This window comes from Anopheles maculipalpis, chromosome 3RL (assembly GCF_943734695.1).
Source record: "Anopheles maculipalpis chromosome 3RL, idAnoMacuDA_375_x, whole genome shotgun sequence".
Taxonomy (NCBI): Eukaryota; Metazoa; Arthropoda; class Insecta; order Diptera; family Culicidae; genus Anopheles; species Anopheles maculipalpis.
Window position 1 is genome coordinate 87,192,324 of NC_064872.1, and position 17,888 is coordinate 87,210,211.

Sequence of the window (17,888 nt, forward strand, 5' to 3'; positions counted from 1 at the left end):
TTGATATTTAACAAAACAAAGATAAAAATGTAAACCAAAAGTTTTTATTAGGAATTTGTAATAATTAGAAAACAATTAAATATTAGGCAAACTACTAAAAATTTAATAAATAACTCGTAGTTCAAACTTGCGCATTGCTTGAAATATTTCACGCAAGCTTTCACCAGTGAGAGCTTTCGAAAGCTTTATGCTGTTCGAATGCATCGTTCATAGTAGTAGTTAAGCATAATGTGAGTAGACAGAATTATGATTTATGTTATTAAAATTAAAATGGATTTAAATTATTTACTATTTGGCAAAACAGAACACAGCTAATAAAGTGCTTCAATTGCTAAACACTTTATACAATTCTATACAAAAAAAAGATTATTCTTACTAAAAAGAATATCGTGTAATAAGCAATACTTCAACAAAAGTACACCAATACACCACAATTACATTATTTTTTATGAAATAGACTATTGCTAGAAAGTAAAATGATAAATTTCTAGAGAATGTTGATAGTACAAATGAGTAAAAAACATACCAGCTTTGGTCACGTTTTACAACTCCTAAATAGCTTTTGTTCGGATAAGCGCAAATCAGAAGCACTCTTGTGCTTACAATAATTACCAAAAATAAGCATCAAATACACACATCGACGAAAGATTGCCAATGAAGAGTAAAATCAGTTGATTACTTTATTTTATACATGTTCCTTTACCGGGTTTCTCTGGTTTCCGTCCTTCGCATTTTAGATCCGTTTTTGTTTTTTGTTTTTTTGCTGGCATGTTTATTCTGTTCGATTGCACACCGCTTTTATAACAATGCATACCGCCTAATTTACAGCACACTAACACGATAAATGTAACTCGACTTGCTCCGGTGCGGTGCGTGTTGTTTTTTTTTTGCTTTCTCTCTCTCCTTTTCATTCCTCGACGCCTGTGCGTATGCAATTGTACCGTTTGCCCTGTTTCATGCGTTCAGTTTGAGAGTTGTTGTGTTTGTTTGTTCATAATTAATGCATCTTGTGGGATGTGTGTTGTGTAAATTTATATATTCATTTATTTAATATACTTCTTCCTCGTTTTTGCTTTTCATCTTAATAATCTCCTTTGTTTTATTGTAAAGGAGAGTTTTTTTTCTTGCATTTCATTTACACGAATTCATTAAGAGATCCTAGAAACAACTTCCTTTGCTAATTCGGGGTTTCTTTTACTGGGCGTGCTAAAACTTGAAAATCTACACGGTTTTTTTTATTATACTTTTTTTTGCTGGCGCTGGCGAGACAGGGAAGAGAGTAATTGATAGTTTTGGCTTTTTGTGTTGCACTGTGAGCGTCCGCGTGTGTGTGTTATTTTGCTTCCATTGTAGCACGTGCGTTGTTGGTCACCTGTCACCTGAGTGTCTTGATTGTAGCGTCGAAAAGCAAAATGTTCCATATTGTTGATACCAGCCTTGTCGATTATTACCTATATTCTCGGTGTTGTGTATGTGTTGTGAGTTTATCAACAATACACCATTTTGCTTCTCATGTGTCTGTGTGTTTGTGGGTGACTTTGCCCGCTAGCGATCCTCTTTGGAAGAACTGCTCGCCCTAGCCATTACGCACTACTTCTTTTCCACTATATACAGCGGAAGACGCTCGTCCGCTTCTTGGGCGGCTTCCAACGCATCCAGCAACATCCGGTCCGGTTCCTTCTCAAACAGCTCCAGTAGATTGGGCGGAAGCGTATCCGGTGCCTGGCCAGCACTGGTACCGTTCAACTCTTCGGTTCGTGTTCGTGTTCCGTTGCCATTCGTGTCAGCCCGCCCAAAGCGCATCAGGTTACCGGCCCGTCCGAATCGCATCAGATTCGGTCCGGCACGGGCCGTCCGTCCGAACTGCGAGCTGGCAGCCAATAGTGCAACCGAGGGTTCGTCGCTTGCTCGCCCGAATCGCATCAAGTTTCCGGCCCGACCGAACCGCAGATAGCCGGACCCGGTCGAACGTCGCTTACCGAAGCGCATCAGATTCTTCGGCGAGTCACGGCGGATGTACAGGATTTGTTTCGGTTTAATCTGTTCGCCCGATTCTGACAGGCCGGTGCTTAACATTTCTTCCGACGCACCAAGCCCACCGTTACGCTTCGTAGCCGCGGGTTCGTCGCCTGGCGCTTGGTTGGAAGGTTCAAGCTGTTCCGTTGAGGTGGCATACTCTTTGCTGAGCTCATCGTCGTGCAGTAGCGCTGCGTACGGGTCCCGTCCGAACCGCAAGAAGTTACGATCCGGTCGACCGAAGCGCATCAGATTGGCACGCGCCTGTCGCAGCATGTCCTTGTCCGATCGTCCGAAGCGCATAAAGTTCTTATCGAGTGCACTGCGACGACGCGTCTGGATGTCTGACTTGGCGCTACGCTTAACGGCTGCACTCCATGGGTAGAACGGTGCCCACTCGCCACCATTCGTCTCGGATGAGTCTTCCAGGGTTAGTCGATGGCCACCGGTAAGTGATCCAAGGTCCGGACCGTTTGCCAACTCGACTAGAGAATCATATTCGGCGTGAGAAAAATAATTGCACGATTCGCACACGATAATGGCGAGGAAAAGGTAGAACTTCATTATGCTGCTGTTGTTGGCAATCCTGCTGCTACTGGTGAAATTGTTTTCTGCTGAGAACAAAAAAAAAAAAAGGGAAAGAATAAAGAAAAAACTTCATCAATAATAAGAACGGGAAAAAAAATCCTAGATGAAATAAATTACAATACCGCCACCTAACGGAAGAAACAAAATGAGCAAGGAATACGGCTTTCGGATGCTACCATCAGCAAAAAGGAAGCATAAAAGTGGGCGGTTTGGAAAATTTCTCACTTCCGAGCAGTGTGCTGCAACTGTGCGGCGACTACTGGGACGGCACTTGGTCACGGTTTCGGGTGGAAGCACCGGCAGCAAACGTAGCGAAAGGATAACCGAACGATGAAAAAGCGGAACGGGAAGTCAGAAGATAAATTTGAATTTAATTATGGGCACCCGTTTCGGTTTGGTACCGAGCGTTTGGTACCTTGCTTGGCCACCAAGTTCCGATTGTCTTGCCACAGTTTCTTTCACGTCCGATACACATTCATTCTTTGCGAGTGAGGATGGTTGAACGGCCAACCCACGGCCAGGAAGCCAATTGTTGCGTCAAGAACGTTGGCGCTGTTAATGTGTGAAGAGGGTAGTTTTTGTGGTGTGGATTAATAATATTCATTTCTTTTGCTTTAAATGCTTTTGTTACTCTTAAGAGCGTACTTAGCGGATATGCAACAATGTGGGTCGTGATAATAGTTGTTTAACCGCTTTACAGCTCGCCGAGAAGCATTGGTGTAAATTCTGGATGCGAGTTTTAATTGTAATGCTAGGTACGTCTTTGTTAAAGAAACAGTGAATAATCGTAGTTGCCTTTTTTTACTCTTACTATACGATTAAGAACATTAAATAAAATAAATTAACAACTCAAATCAGCGGACAAGCTGTCAAAGTGCTTGCCATGACAGTTGCCTACATTTAGGCGCAATAAAATTTTCTCTGTCGCATAGCGCTCTTCTTTACGACTTGATCGTCTCAACGATCCCATAATTGAACTTAATTTTAAAGCCTTTTACAGCACATTTTTTTCAGTTAATCTGTGTCGATGTTGATTGATGTAAAATCCATATCCTGCCAAGAAAATTCAAAAATTTTCTTCCACTTTTATTATTTTTTCGAACGGTTAAAGTATGGAAAACTTTTATCAAAACCATTTACAACTATTTCACGATTGAAAAAAGCATTAGCTTTTAGCGTTGGAGGTCCCCCATTTTCCAGTTAATTGCTGTCACACTCATTAATACTGTAAACTTAAATTAAAATGTCTCGTACGTGAGGACGTGGGCGAAATAAAGTTATCCATTTCTTGCAAGTTTCAAGTGCAAATGTGACTTTTTCCCATTTGGGAATTCCGGCGACGGTGAAAGCGTGCTCATTAGATTCTCCATTTTCAAATGGCGAAATAATGCATCAGCTACAGGTAACAGCTAGGTGCTAGTGGCATGTGTTCATTTGGTTTTTTCTTATTGTAACGAAAACACATTTACCCTAAATAAGCCACATAGCATAAAATACAGCCCAGTATGTGTGAGGTTTCTTCTGCTGCAGTGAGAATCCTTAAACGAGCCGTGCAACCAAATACCATGTGGTCTGGCGTACGTCATACAAAGCCCCAGTAGCGACGTCTGTTTGGATAAAAACAATTCGATATTCGTTCTGTGCATCGTGCACAACAACATGCTCCTGCTAGTTTTGTTTTCGATTTTCCTTTTGATCTTGCAGCCTGCAGTGAAAAGGTGTAACAGGTGGTTTTTCAACGAAATCATTCACTTGAACTCGAACACCGGGAAGGTAAGAAGGCGTGCGAATTTTTGGTAGTTGCTTGCGTTGCTATTGCTCTAGGTTCTGTGCAAGGAGGAGCACAGGAGGAAAAAAAAAACCGTTGAAAGGTGTTTGTTTTTGCTGGTCTGCGAGCCGGTTGGGACGGTTGCCTTGAGCTTGTTTTTCGGGAAGCTATTTTCAGTGGCAGTTTTGTCCCAGAAATAAGTAAAATCAATATGCATTGGCTAGGTAGAGGATTTAAGAAGGTGTTCAATGGGGAATTTCTTTTCTTTATAAGAAATCAAATTTACATGGAAGAATAAGGCCTAGAAAGGGAAGGTCTTCTAAACTGGAAATTGATTATTACATTAAAATGCAACTTATAAATGAAAATATTTTACAATACTACACACCCTGCGTACGTTACTCGAACAAATCGGTAAATCTCCACGACTGAGTCATACATTCTGATAATGAGTAAAGTTTCACCATGAACTGTCTTTACAAGTTGTTCCTGCTTTTATTTTCACAACTGCACATTTTCAACTGACATCGAACAAACAGAAAAACGATTGTGATTCGTGCTTAGGAAAAGTTTGCTTCTCTTTGCTCTGTACGCGTCAAGGTTAGAGGTTTTTGGAAGTTTCGCTTAAGAAGACTGAAGCGCAGTACTAGCTTCTGTTCAAAATTAGAGCTATTTTAAAGCTTGAATCCTATCGTCAAATGTCAAACGTGTTTCAATGTAGATGCAAACGCTTTTCACTTCAAATTGTGTCAAATTTTAATTGTTCTTTGAAATGCTCATCTAACCTTATGTATAGAAAAAGTTTAATTTCCAATAAAACTTTTTCTTTCCAACAGTTTTGGATGCCACTGGCAAACAACAGAAACATTTTGATTGAAAGAGATCAGAAACCAGGCGTAAACTTTTTCCAATTGAGCATAGAGCTTCTTTCAAGATTGTTTACAGCATTTTTAAATCTTTTTTTGTTTTCCTTGTTATCTAGAAAACAACACTATTTTTGGGAGATTTTCAGAGTTGTGATAAGGTTATCATAATTTTTGTTTCAATGAAATCCACACACCCAATATAATAAAGAATATGAACAAAAGTAGCACAAACATTCACGCTAGAAAATAACATATGAATACATTCATTAACTAATTGGAACTCGTACCACATATCTCCCGAGAGAATAGAGAAGCGAAGGAATAGCTTCTTGGAAACTATCTAGCGCTTAGTCTCAGACTTCACTAGTTGAAGAAGATTCATCTGTTCCATTATGTTATATGGTTCATTCGCTGGCGGAACATTTAATTACGAAATGACCAAAATTTATTGTTGTGTGAGCGTGAAACGGACATATCGTAGTCCATGGCCAAAATAACAAACTTGTCCTTAGCCGATGCCAATCGTTATCAGCAATGAAATAGATGTTTCAGTTGGTTCTTTGCACCCGAAATTAACCACTCAGTTATGAGTGAGTGCTTGGGCGAGAGTCTCCATCACGAATCAAGCTTCCGCTGAAATCATCTCACGTCTAGTCCGGTCACGATTACGAATCACTGTGCTAATCTGCTAAAACATGTATCGTGCTTCTTCGTTCTTCTACGCCAGTCAAACCGCTTCCGGCGGTGGAAGCTTTACGTGCGTCAGACGGAAATTGGTAGATTTTTAACGGCTTTTCGACAGCGAAGGATAGCATAAAACATACACACAGACACAAGCAGAGAGTGTTTCGCATGCATAAATCGACACAGAGACAGCATCCCCGAAACCGCACAAAAAAGAAAAAAAACCAACGGTGACGCCACGTTGTCCGAGAAAATGCATTCTGCCAAATAAAAATGGCTGTGCGTGTGTCCGTGGTAGCATTTCCGTTTTGAACCACTGCCAAACGGGCTGGCAATCAATAAATCATTCACAACCGTACACAGCCGTAGGTGTCCGCCCGTTGGGCAGATGGGTGGATGGACCAGAAAGATATTAGACCGGAACTGAAACGCGACACGCAAACCGGTGCACTGATTTTCGGTACAATTTCACCTCCTTGTTGCGGGTGTCGGCGTGACGCATCCGGCCATACGACCACGGGATTCACCGTTGGAGGTCACGCTCCAGACATATTATTGTAAATGAAGGAAGAAATGGACTTCTTGAACAGATGCGTAATAGGGGAAGGCGAAAACCATAAGCATCTTATTTAGGGGATCGATCCGGGAAACGGACACAATTTCCTCTTACTCGTCGACTTGGTAACTCGGACAGCTGATGTGTTGCTATTTACTAAAGTATCTTTGAAGTTGTGATATATTTTTGTTGTTTTTTGAATTCAGGTTATCAGGGCAATTCAGGGCAAAAAAGTTTTACAGAAAATAATTTTTGTAGCCTCTTTGTCATAGGTGAAAACGCCGTAAGGTATGCAATGAATATTTTATACTTGCTCATAGCAATAAACTATCATCGAAACCGACTTTTGTAATAATAATTGCATTTTTCTCAGTTTTTTTCACGAAGGATATCGTTAGAAGATGTCATATTTGCACATAGTTTGGGTTGAAAATTGAGCGAAAATCTCCGGAGGTATGCAATTTAAATGTTAATGCTTGCAATAATAATCATAACTACCGCGTTTAGATTTAATAGAACGGCATGGTGAGATTGCTGCATTGTGTCATGAAAATAAAGAGTCGAGTGGGAACTTTCTAAATATAATTGCATACTTTCAGGTGTTGCTAATCTCTTCAAAAATAGATTCTAAATTAAGTCCTGAACTGACATTTGAAGAATAATATTTACCATAGTCGCAAGACAGACCACAATTTCTTGTTATGACGAATGTGATAAGAAATAGAATTGTGTTGATGTATGTCATAATCACGTATCAAGGCTGCCTATTTTTCCCCCAAAAGAACTGCCTGACCTGCGTTGCCCACAATCGACTCTTAGAACATGATCCATTGTCAAAAGTGAAAATTTGAAGTAAGGTTGCATACTTTTAGGCGCTATCACCGAGCAATTGTGTTAATAAGAGTATTTTGTTGTATTAGTCATATTGTTAGCAAAAATTCAAAGGCAACACAATGTAAAGCACAATGTTATTTCCTCTCCAGAGCCCTGAACAATTTCTTTAAGGGTTTATCCCATGTTTCTTGTGTAAACGGAAACGATGTCCTTCCTGCAAAAGTAAACTTTGGCTCAATTCTGAGCTGACCAATTTGGATGCCAGCCAATATATTTAACGTCACCGCCACACACTCACTCACAGACATACACACACATACGCACGCACAAGAAATGGCAAATATTATAAAAATCCTGTCAACGGTCAATTAAGAAATGAGGGGAAAAAATGTCTGTACAATCTGTGATGAAGCTATCTGTAGCTCTTGAAAAGCAGTGGAAAAATATAGCGTAAAGAAGAATCCACGAAACGGCTACGCTATTTATCTATTTATTGTCCTCGGGGCATATTGTTGTATATCTTTACCAGCACATGGAAACATTTCGCACGATCTTCCGATTTCGTTACGGGTACGCGGTAAACGAAACCTCCGTCAGGATGCTCCGTCCGGCGGGTGTGCATTTGCCGCAGAGGAAAAAAAGGGAACGGGCAGAGCGGAGAGAGGGCCGAAGGTTCCCCTTTGATTTTGGGCTCCGGGAAGAAATGTCGTATCACTTTTTTGTTTGTTTGTTTTTTTTTTTTTTGACACAGAACTCACAAGGACACCTCAGCGTCGCGGCGCCGAAAGGATTTCTTTCATTTTTAATTTAATTTTTGTTGCACTCTAATTTCTCTAACCCACTTTCGGTAAGATCTTGCACGCACTTTTTGGCACTTTGGCTTGCTGTCCCTGATCACCACACTACTACCGCAACGGCTCGCACCATAGGCGCGTTCGCCTGCGATGGAGACGCCAAGTCTACTGATTGGACCGCTCGAACGAACCACGTGCAAATGCGTAACGGTTTGGCAACGGTTTCGCTTTTTCCACCACATACATCCGCACATCCGCACGTAAAGCACTCGAACGAAGCGTCTGTTCCTGCCAGTTTTTCCGGCTTTTCTTCGCTGGCGATGCTGTGCGACACTGGAAGCGGTACGGTCGCCATCGTGGCTTTTTAACTCCACCATCGCCCGGTTGTGTACTTGGGCGTCGTGGTCGTTCGTGGTCGTGTCGGGGCCCGTAAAAAATCGTGCCGTTGCGGTGTATGTGCGTTTCGCATACACCGAAATTGCACGAAGTGGTCCCTTTTTCGTTTTATTGCGTATCCTTGAGCAGGGAATCGTTGTCGGTATCCTTTTCTAACACGTAATTTTGAACACTCGCCGGAAGCGCATTTCACGCTCGAGCCTTACGACCCCGTTTTGGTCCGATCTCACGAAAACCCGGGGTGATCCTTGGCTGGAAAATGATCGTTTGGCGCTCACGTCATTATAACGATGTTAAGTGAGAGTAAAGCTCGATGACGTCGTACGATGGCGATAACAAAAGGGCTTATTATTTTTTGATAATATTTGAGCCTTATGACGTGTGACTGGGATTCAAATAACCCATTGTATTTGTTTCATAAAGATCTTCTACTCATTTTTACGCCAAATGCGTGGGTTTTCGCATGCAATGAAATCATTTTGCAAACTTTTATTGTTTTAAAACCATTTTATTATGTTGCTTTTCGCACATACATACATTACTTGCCACTAAACGCGTGTGTGAGTACAGCACTACATAATGACCCCAGTTGCCATCTGAAGGGCAATGTGGCAAACGGTGTTCCGGAAGCATTCAGCACTGCAATACACCCACCCGGCTAAGTGTACTTGCATACTTTCAGGCGCCAACCCTGGCGGAGACAATACCGAAACGGTTCAAACTGTCCACTTTTAGTGGTCGTAGGATTTTGGTCCTTTTTTTGTTGTTGTTTCTTCTTCCTCGGTCCCTGTTTTCAAAATAGGAAGAGCATAGAAAAGCACATAAAAATGAACTTTACTTCCAGCCAAGTACCGGGACTGGAAATGGAAACTCTCATCCGTCCACACACTCATCCGGTTTTTTGGAGGACATTGTGTGTTGGGACGGTTTTAATGCAGTTCTCAATAAAAATAGGATTATGGTGCGTTTGGTACGTAGCAAAAGGGATTTGGTACGATAGGTTCCAGCCCCAGTCGCGTTGCACTAGAATCATTAGCATCGATTGATTTCTGGATGTGTAATAAGCACAGTGGCTTCGCTTGCTGTTGTCGCCAAATCGCACATGTTGGCATTTGAAAGGGTTTATTCTCCTCTGTTTTTTTGCGTGGGTAGTTAAGCAGAATTGCAAAGGTTTATGGCATATTTATTGTGAATTATTAGAGCGCATTCGGCTGGTGGGAAGAGAATGAGCGAAATAAGAACATGTCAGAGTTATGAGGATTTCAAACTAAGTGAATAAATATGACGATAAGTTTGTTGAAAAAATATGTAATAAGGTGAGTTTTTGAAAGATATAAAAAATGACAATTAAGAGTACACAAATCAATAAGATTCATTGGGTAAAGTTCTAAATAATAAAACACAGAAATAATACAAAATAAAAAGAAAAGTTAAGAGTCATGAATCGTGACAAAAAAACATCAAAACACAAACGTAAAAAAATATTTAAAAAAAACATATTTGTGTGCGTGATCCATCCAGATTGTGTCATTAAATAAATACAATGAATAACGAAACTGCGTCAAAGTCTTTCCCATTCTTTTAGAACGATTCACCTTCATATGACAAAAGGGAGTTTCCATTTTTCGGGCGCGAGTTTTCTCCTCATTCAACGGCCAGACAGACGAACAGACAGGGCGGGAGAATAAGTCTGTCGGTGCCATGTTAAGTTCGTCCCATGTCTGACGGACGCCCTATCCTTGACGTCTCTGCTAGTGAGTCATTGCACGAGATGGCGAGTTCTATTTTCATTTATCAATGGCATTTAAAGGCATTTTTTGTGCCTCTTGCATGAGGACGTACCGAGTTCAGATGCTAGAACAAAAGCCTAGGCAGGCATAATAAACTTTCACTGGTGGATTTCAGGGGTTTGGCTTCAGGATTTCGATTGTGAAATTAAAAAACGGAAGGCACACACACACGCCACCAAGTTCAATGTGCCGCCGCAGGGCGAATAAATAAATGAAGAATGGAAAAATAGCAGTGGGAGTACAAACCAGAACACAAAGATATAGTAATAATCGATAAAGCTTAAAAATGCTACTGAGAGGCTCGAGAGGGAAAAAGTAACAACATAAACAAAGAATCAATGTTTCAGCATGTCCAATGAATATGATGCACACAGTCAAAACAATTTAAAAAGAAGCAAACGAACGTGCCTAAACATGGGAAGAAAGCACAGGGAAAGTGGCTAGCAAAACTATTAAAATCAAAATCAATTATCGAAGGCTAGCGACAAAAATGCTGCCACCCCCAAAAGTTGATGGTAAAAAGTTGAAAAGGAAAAAAAGAAGATCTAATCTGTAACAAGCTTGTCTCCATGGGTCGATCGGTAAACCACGACTAGTTTACCAAAAAAACCAAAAGGGTTAGGGCTAGTTAAATGGAAGGGTTTTGTGGGTAACGGTTTTGTCCATTTGCCAGTTTATTGCTTGTGGGAATTGAGCATAGTTTTTAAGGACATTTTTTGGCCACCAAATCACAGAGCTGTGGTAGCCAGTGAAAGGGAAAGGGCTTTTGTTTTTGCTGTAAATTGTGCGCTAGTTTTCCCTTTCTCCCTTGCCTTTCGTTCGTACAGTTTCCTCGTTTATGCCGTTGTGCTGCCGTCACTGCTAGTTGGCAATTAAGTATAATCCCAACAGTTTACGGAAAGGAAGCAAGGGGGCCTTGGCAGGTTGAGGGGAAGAATAGTGGGAGAAGGAGGGATTTTTGTGTCCATGAAAATATGACTCAACACCCACCGATCCGCCACGGCTTGTGATGGAACGTTCTTGATCTAGGACAGTATTACGGTGCAGGGTGTTATCAATGATCTGTGCTCAGCTGTGTTTAACAATTTGTAACGAATACATTGAACAGCAATCAATAGTAGGTTTGTTTTTAAATTTATTATAGTTCATTTTACTTTTCATGCCACTTCTTTTACTGCATTTTGTACTTATTTATATTTTCTTATATTACTTTTCTCTTCCATTTATTTATTTGACATAAAAATGCGTTGATTGGTGACATGTGATACTGCTGGAAAAGGTGAGAAATGAATAAATCCCTAAACTGAAGCTTATAATACACAACGGTCACCGTTTCATCCCGAAACCCGGCCACTAATGCCAGGCGGTGGCAAGGTATTCGAGGAGATAACGGATGAAGGTGAAATTGTTTGCTCTTTCGCTCGCCTGTGTTGCGATCAGTGTTGCTGCAGATGAGGCTGTGTATCGGTGTATGTGATATGTAAGGGACACAAGGGGGTTTTAGGGACACACCGATTCATCATCGGTGAAAATCTTGTGTTTCATTTTGGCTTAATTAAAATGTTTTTTCATCGCTGTGTAGTAGAACATCGTACAACCCGTGAACGCTAGCCATAGTTAGATTGGAACAGTGAAGTATAAAAGTGTATGAATAGTAGAATTGGTAGAAATATTTTTAAACTAATTTATTTTTGTATTGTGAAAAATGGAACTTATTTAATACTTTACAAAATCGGTTGTCTATATAAGTGAAATTGCTTTGCAGTTTTAGTTTGTATTTTAATACAATTAAACTTTCTTGAAGCTCTTTCTAACATATATCGAAGCATATTTTAGAAGCTTTTCTCGTAAATCGAAATAATTAAAAATCGCATCACAAAAATAGGTTATGTGCTAGGCGCTAATCTTGACAATGATTCGCTTTTAATCATAATCTTTTTCGAATAGAAAATAATGAACAGATCATTTTGGAATCAAAATACTAAACCACACTGTAAATTGTATTCTGAAACGACCTTCGGGCATGTTTGCTGGTGCACCAAGCACACAACCCTCATTCATTCGACATTCCACCCAAGCCATGCGACACAGTTCATTAGTTAAAGTTACCACAGACTCCCGATACGGTACGGAAGCCCATCAACGTGGCCATAAAGGCTGCAGAGTGGAGGGTTGAGAATAATTTCCCAAAATTAATGTCTCCGAAAAGTGAGCCCATCGCTATCGTTAGTGCGCGCCACTCGGTCCTATTTTTTGCCACAACCTTTGCCACCTAATTGGCACCATTGGGCTTTCGCGTTCGGGTTTTGGGGGAAAAGTTCCTTCTTCTCACACTCACGCTTTCCGGCTACCCGATGCAACAGGTCGCATGAGATGGTGTTTGTGCTTTCCCGATGGACTTGAAACCTTGCCGACAAGCTAGTGAGGTTTTCCACAACCATTACGCAAACATTCTTCGAGTGCCCCGGAGCGTGGTGACCGTCTCATGTGCACTGTGTGTATGTGGCTTTTGTCTGGCCATTTTCACAACTAATCGAGTTTAGAATAATGCTAACAACAAGCGTAGGTAGGTTGCCTTTCAGATGGCTATTAGCACTGAAGGTATCGTTGATTCGGTTGGAACGTACCATGAGCATATCCAGCTGGTTTAGCTGGTGCCGAAAATTCCGGTTTCCGGGATGCATTGCAGGAACGTTTGCTTGTCTGGAACAGTTTGGCTTGCGTGCTTCTGGTTTTAATTTTACTCAGGTAAAAGCGAGTTTCGGATTCGTATGGGGGAAAGCTTTTCATTCCCTTGCGATCCTTCCGTTGTGAGAAGGAAGGAAAGGAGTGTAGGTGTAAAATTTCGTAAAGGTTTAACATACAGATATTGAAATAGTCCTTTACGAAAACGAAAAATAGTTATGATCCAACTTATATTGATGTGTAAGATTATCTAGCTATATGTAATGCACATATTTTCCGTTTTATTTCCTTCAATTTCCCATCAATTGGATTACCATATTGTCAGCCATCTTATTCTCATCCACCATGATTTAAATCGTAAAATTTTCACACGTGACTTTTTCTTTACGCATACTTTCAACGTAATCCGTCCCCCGAACAAGGTCGTCACGTACTTCCTAATGACACTAATTGCATTCCTTGATCCGGCAATGGCACACGTACCACATTAGCCTGATCTGCGTCCCGTGTGCAGCAGCCTCACACAGCATGGCATAAAGCCAGCCTGCCATTCACGCAACAAACATTACTTTCAATCATCAAATTGCGCGTTGGAGCTTTTCATACACGGACGAATGACAATCACAAGTGTCGGACCGGGATAAGAAGCTAGTTTCTTATCATTTCCGACCGAGATGCGTCACAGTCGGTGCAGTATGGGTGGTCTAAGATGGGTTTGCCTTCCCATTGTCAACCTTACTTTGAGCAAGTGCAGACCATGATCGATGATACTGTTACGACATTAGCAATTTACCATTAATGAAGCGCACAACAATATGTGTTTTCGTAGATGTGTGTATGTGTGCCAAACGGATATGTGGGAATTTCGCCACCCCTTAATGTAAGTGCCACTTTGTGAGCTCTGGGATGGTTTTTGTTCAAGATGCTCGCGTACAATAATTCCCCTATGAGTGGGATTTATTTTATTTGGGTAATATTCCGCCACTTGCAACTTGAGTGATCTCAAGGGAAAATAGGATGCTTTTGATGGTGCTGATATTTTTGTGTCATTTGCTAGAGTTCGACGGATAAAGAGGGCTTTTTCTACTAATGCCGATAATTGTTGCCTTACTTCAGGCGTTTTCTGCTACGAGTCGTTTTCCACTAGATGGCGTTGTTTTGCCTTACTGTCACTGTGTGAACTCCATGTAATGGAATTCTTGATAAAGAAAAATTAATAAAGCTTTTTGACTCATTTTTCTGCCCTACATTTTTCCCTGGTAATGCATACAATTAAGCTTTACAACCCTATCTCCTGTTGGCAACAGTAAAATTACAAGACTTACCTCAACTTTAGTGAGGTCAAGGACGCAGAATGATGTTATTTTTATTGTAACACTATGCAGTAGTGTAAACTCGGTCTGGTGCGTCTAGCACGAGCTTTTTCTTCCCTCAATTCTCATTCCATCACGCTACAAACAAGTAGGAGAATGTATTTAAGAAGGAGATTTACTTCGCCGGTGTACTACCGGTGTGCGAGTAGCGTGCAGCCTTTTACTACACATTACAAAACCACCATTGCCTGCGGATGAACTTGGTCGGGTTAATTTTCATGCTGTTGTCCGTCCGTTCCATTGTACGTATTTTTGTTGTCCCGATTTTATATTTCCGAGCAGCGTGGCAGAACGATGCTTCGTGCTATACAAAAGCTAAAGTAAAAAACGTACACGCGTTCGTTTGCAAGAGTTTTAGCCCGTTTCCTTTCGTAGGGAAAAAGTGTAACGCGATACTAAGCGAATGGTTTAAGGAGAATAAAAAAGGCTTTTCCGTTAAGCCGAACAATATCTTTGAGTTAATCTTTTGTCTAGCAAGAATGGTGTTTCGTGGTTGTTTTCTTGTTTTGGAGTAGTTTTGATACCGTACACATGTGATCGAATTTCAAACTAAGCACGTGGAGTTTTTTCTTGTTAAGAAACACTGTCATATTAATGCGACGTCGTGATCTACTCGTGATTTATGCAGAAATTCACCTTGAAACATTATGTTTCTGTTCTTGAAATACAAGCAAACCATTAAATAGAATGAATAATTTTTAAATATAACAATAAAAATGTTTTGCTGCAGCTACGGCAATCTTTAAAGCCTAAAGTTATGCAATACAATGTTTTAATAGTGCAACGATTCCTTTTAACGGATGATTATAAGCTAGTCCGAAAAAAAGAACAGAAAATTTACCTAAAATATTCTAATACCTCCATCAGCTATCAACATTGCTCCAGCTGACAGCTCCCATTACGCACAGTCATAAAGGAACTGAAAGGAAGCTCTTACGATAGCTATCAGGTTTAGGAAAACTGAAAATCGTTCGGTCAGTGCGAAACAAAATTTGAACAGCCTATAACGAGCTTAGAAAAAAGTATCATCAACACCGAGGATGCTGTCGAACCTGGGCAGTGAGTTTTGAAGTTGCTTAATGCAGGATATTACCTTCTGCAGCATTATGCACGTCGAAATCACACCAACGCGAACGTACGACGTATTTTTCCCTACATTCACCTACACATTCAGCTGATATGATTAGCTTAACCATAGTACTTTCTGGCCAGAAAACGCCATCATCATTATCATCAACATCATATCGGTACGTTGGCGATGTTCCTACACACACACACACACTCTCTCTCTCTCTCCTTCGCACTGCACACGCGTTGCAAAACTTGTGCAAACTAAATTATTAACATGGAACATTGTGACGGGAGCAAACGACTTTTTAAAAGATTCGGAAAAAGTAAAACTGTCGCAAACAGCTATGGTGTCCCTCTTGTCCGGAGTAAGGTGCAGCCTCGTGGATTATCCCGTGAGCGGATCAGCAGCAACATCGCAGCAGTGAACTTTATATAGCCGGGGAAAACAGATTAAAAAAGGCGGCAACAGGAACAATCGCACAAGAAAACTCATCTCCGAACCGATTTTACCTGTTGCCATAGCTCGTTGGTTCGATGGTTCGGTTGAGGTTGGCTCTCTACCGTTCGTACGGGCGTCATTGTGCAGGAGTGCTATACATGTGAGTAACATGCAGCTTAATTTTTTAGCTTTTCTTTTCTGCTACTTGTTTCACCGTACTCGATGTGTGCGCGTGCCAGTGAAGGAATGAAAGTTTATCGTGCTGGCAAGTTAGCCGTATCGGAATTTTTGGTGTGCCCAACAGATTGTTGCCAAGCTGCGTGGTTGCTTGTAAGTATTAGAGATGGTGTTTTTTCTCCGTACTACCGTGTAACAAGGGTGGGCTATACAACGCCAAACGTCACAAGCAAACTCACTCACTGTTACCATTGATTATTAGAGAAAAGCTTCAACCGATCTATTGAAGGTGCGCGTAGGGGTTAGAGAAGAGTTTCGTTAAGCTGCAGTTCAGAGTTACGCTGTTGAAATTAGTGGGAAATGTGTGTGCTAGTGATGGATAGAATGAGCTATCAACATAACACACCCCCTGACTCATTAGAAGACCGTTTAGAAGGCTCACGAAAAATTAGCATCGAATAAAAAAGTAATTGCATAATTTTAGGGGTCGTTTCTGTGAGCAGGTCGAAGCGCAAGAGATGTGTCCATATTCAACGTCGGACAACTGTTCAAAGTTAAATTTTCATATTTAAAATACGATTGCCTAGAACGTGTCAATCCATAACGATTTGATGCTCAATAAGTCAATTTTGGTATAGTATGACGGCACGTTGCCGTATTGTCCAGTAAGTCTATTTATTGGAAGAGAAAAATTGTAAAACCTTTCTAAAAATATTATTGTGTAAGATGGGCTTCTAAAAGAGGCATTTTTTGGCAATGGAAAAAATTGAGTTAAAGTTAAAACCACTTTGAAGGTTAACAGAAGTCCCAAATGCTCCATTCCAGCTTTGAGCAGCTTAAGTCATGTGAAGTAGCAACATAATTGCCTTTTGGTATTGTATAAGCTGTGGTAAATTTAACATAAACCCCTGGGGGTGACGAAGCCATACAGCTGAAGCGAATGAAGATAGAGGTTAACAGTCATAAAACTGCTAGTACCAATGCATTGAACACAAGGCCATTTATCTCGTCTTAAGCAATGAAATGACCACAGAAAATAGCAACAGGTTGCATAAACAGATGCATGTCTAGGCTACGATGTAATCTAATCGTTTTTTTTTTAAATCAAAAATGCCCTTCATCTTGAAATGTATGCGAAGGATAACTACTAAACATCAAGCACTTAAGCACACCGTACGTGATTTTCTCCATAAATCCCATTCCACCAGCAGTAAGTCGCTCTAAACGATGACCAAACATTTCGCACACACGTCTCCCCTAATTGGCTCGTAAAACTGTAGTAAAATAAAAAGTTTGGGCTATTTTGTGACTGTTCTGTGAGTGCAAAACCTCCCAACAAACGATTCCATGCTGGTCTATTAATGCTCATGTGTATTTATTTCGTTGCTTCCATTTCGAAACCCATCGTGAATTTGCGTGTTGCTCGCAACATCTACATGCTACACGTTTTGATGTAGTCATAAAGCAGAAAGTTCCGTTTCGTCCAACGCACGCGGCGAGATTGTTTGGATGAGCAGCATCCATAAAAGCAGACAAACTCGATGGACAAAACTTTTCACTTTTGCCCTTGTCGCCGAGATACTAGGTGCAAAACTTGGCGTCCACAGTAACTTTGGTGTTCTGGTGCACAACCTTGCCCATTGCCAGAAGGACACCTTCCAATTACATGTTGGCATCGGATAGGGATGTTTCTACATCTTCCTTTCCAAGGATGTCCAACGTGGACTTGAGCCCGGTAGTTCTGCTGGTCGTGTTTTTTTTTCTCTGTTTGCATCCGAAAAGCATACCAGATTGCTCCTGGTTCCATTGTTAGAAAGTCAATCTTTTCCCGCCCCAACTATCCATCGCCTT

At 40.9% G+C, this 17,888-nt stretch overlaps 2 protein-coding genes across 2 annotated transcripts in view; both read right to left on the reverse strand.

Annotated features, from left to right (window-relative positions):
• LOC126562569 (protein lifeguard 1-like) overlaps window positions 1–17,888 on the reverse strand; it is a 400,503-nt gene that overhangs the window by 59,880 nt on the left and 322,735 nt on the right. The window lies entirely within an intron of this gene.
• On the reverse strand, window positions 1,550–7,946 carry LOC126562533 (FMRF-amide neuropeptides). The gene is made up of 2 exons (XM_050219077.1): window positions 7,839–7,946; window positions 1,550–2,627 (listed from the first exon to the last, which is right to left on the reverse strand). The coding sequence occupies exons 1-2, from the start codon at window positions 7,852–7,854 to the stop codon at window positions 1,591–1,593; spliced, it is 1,053 nt and encodes a 350-aa protein (XP_050075034.1). The 5' UTR covers window positions 7,855–7,946; the 3' UTR covers window positions 1,550–1,590.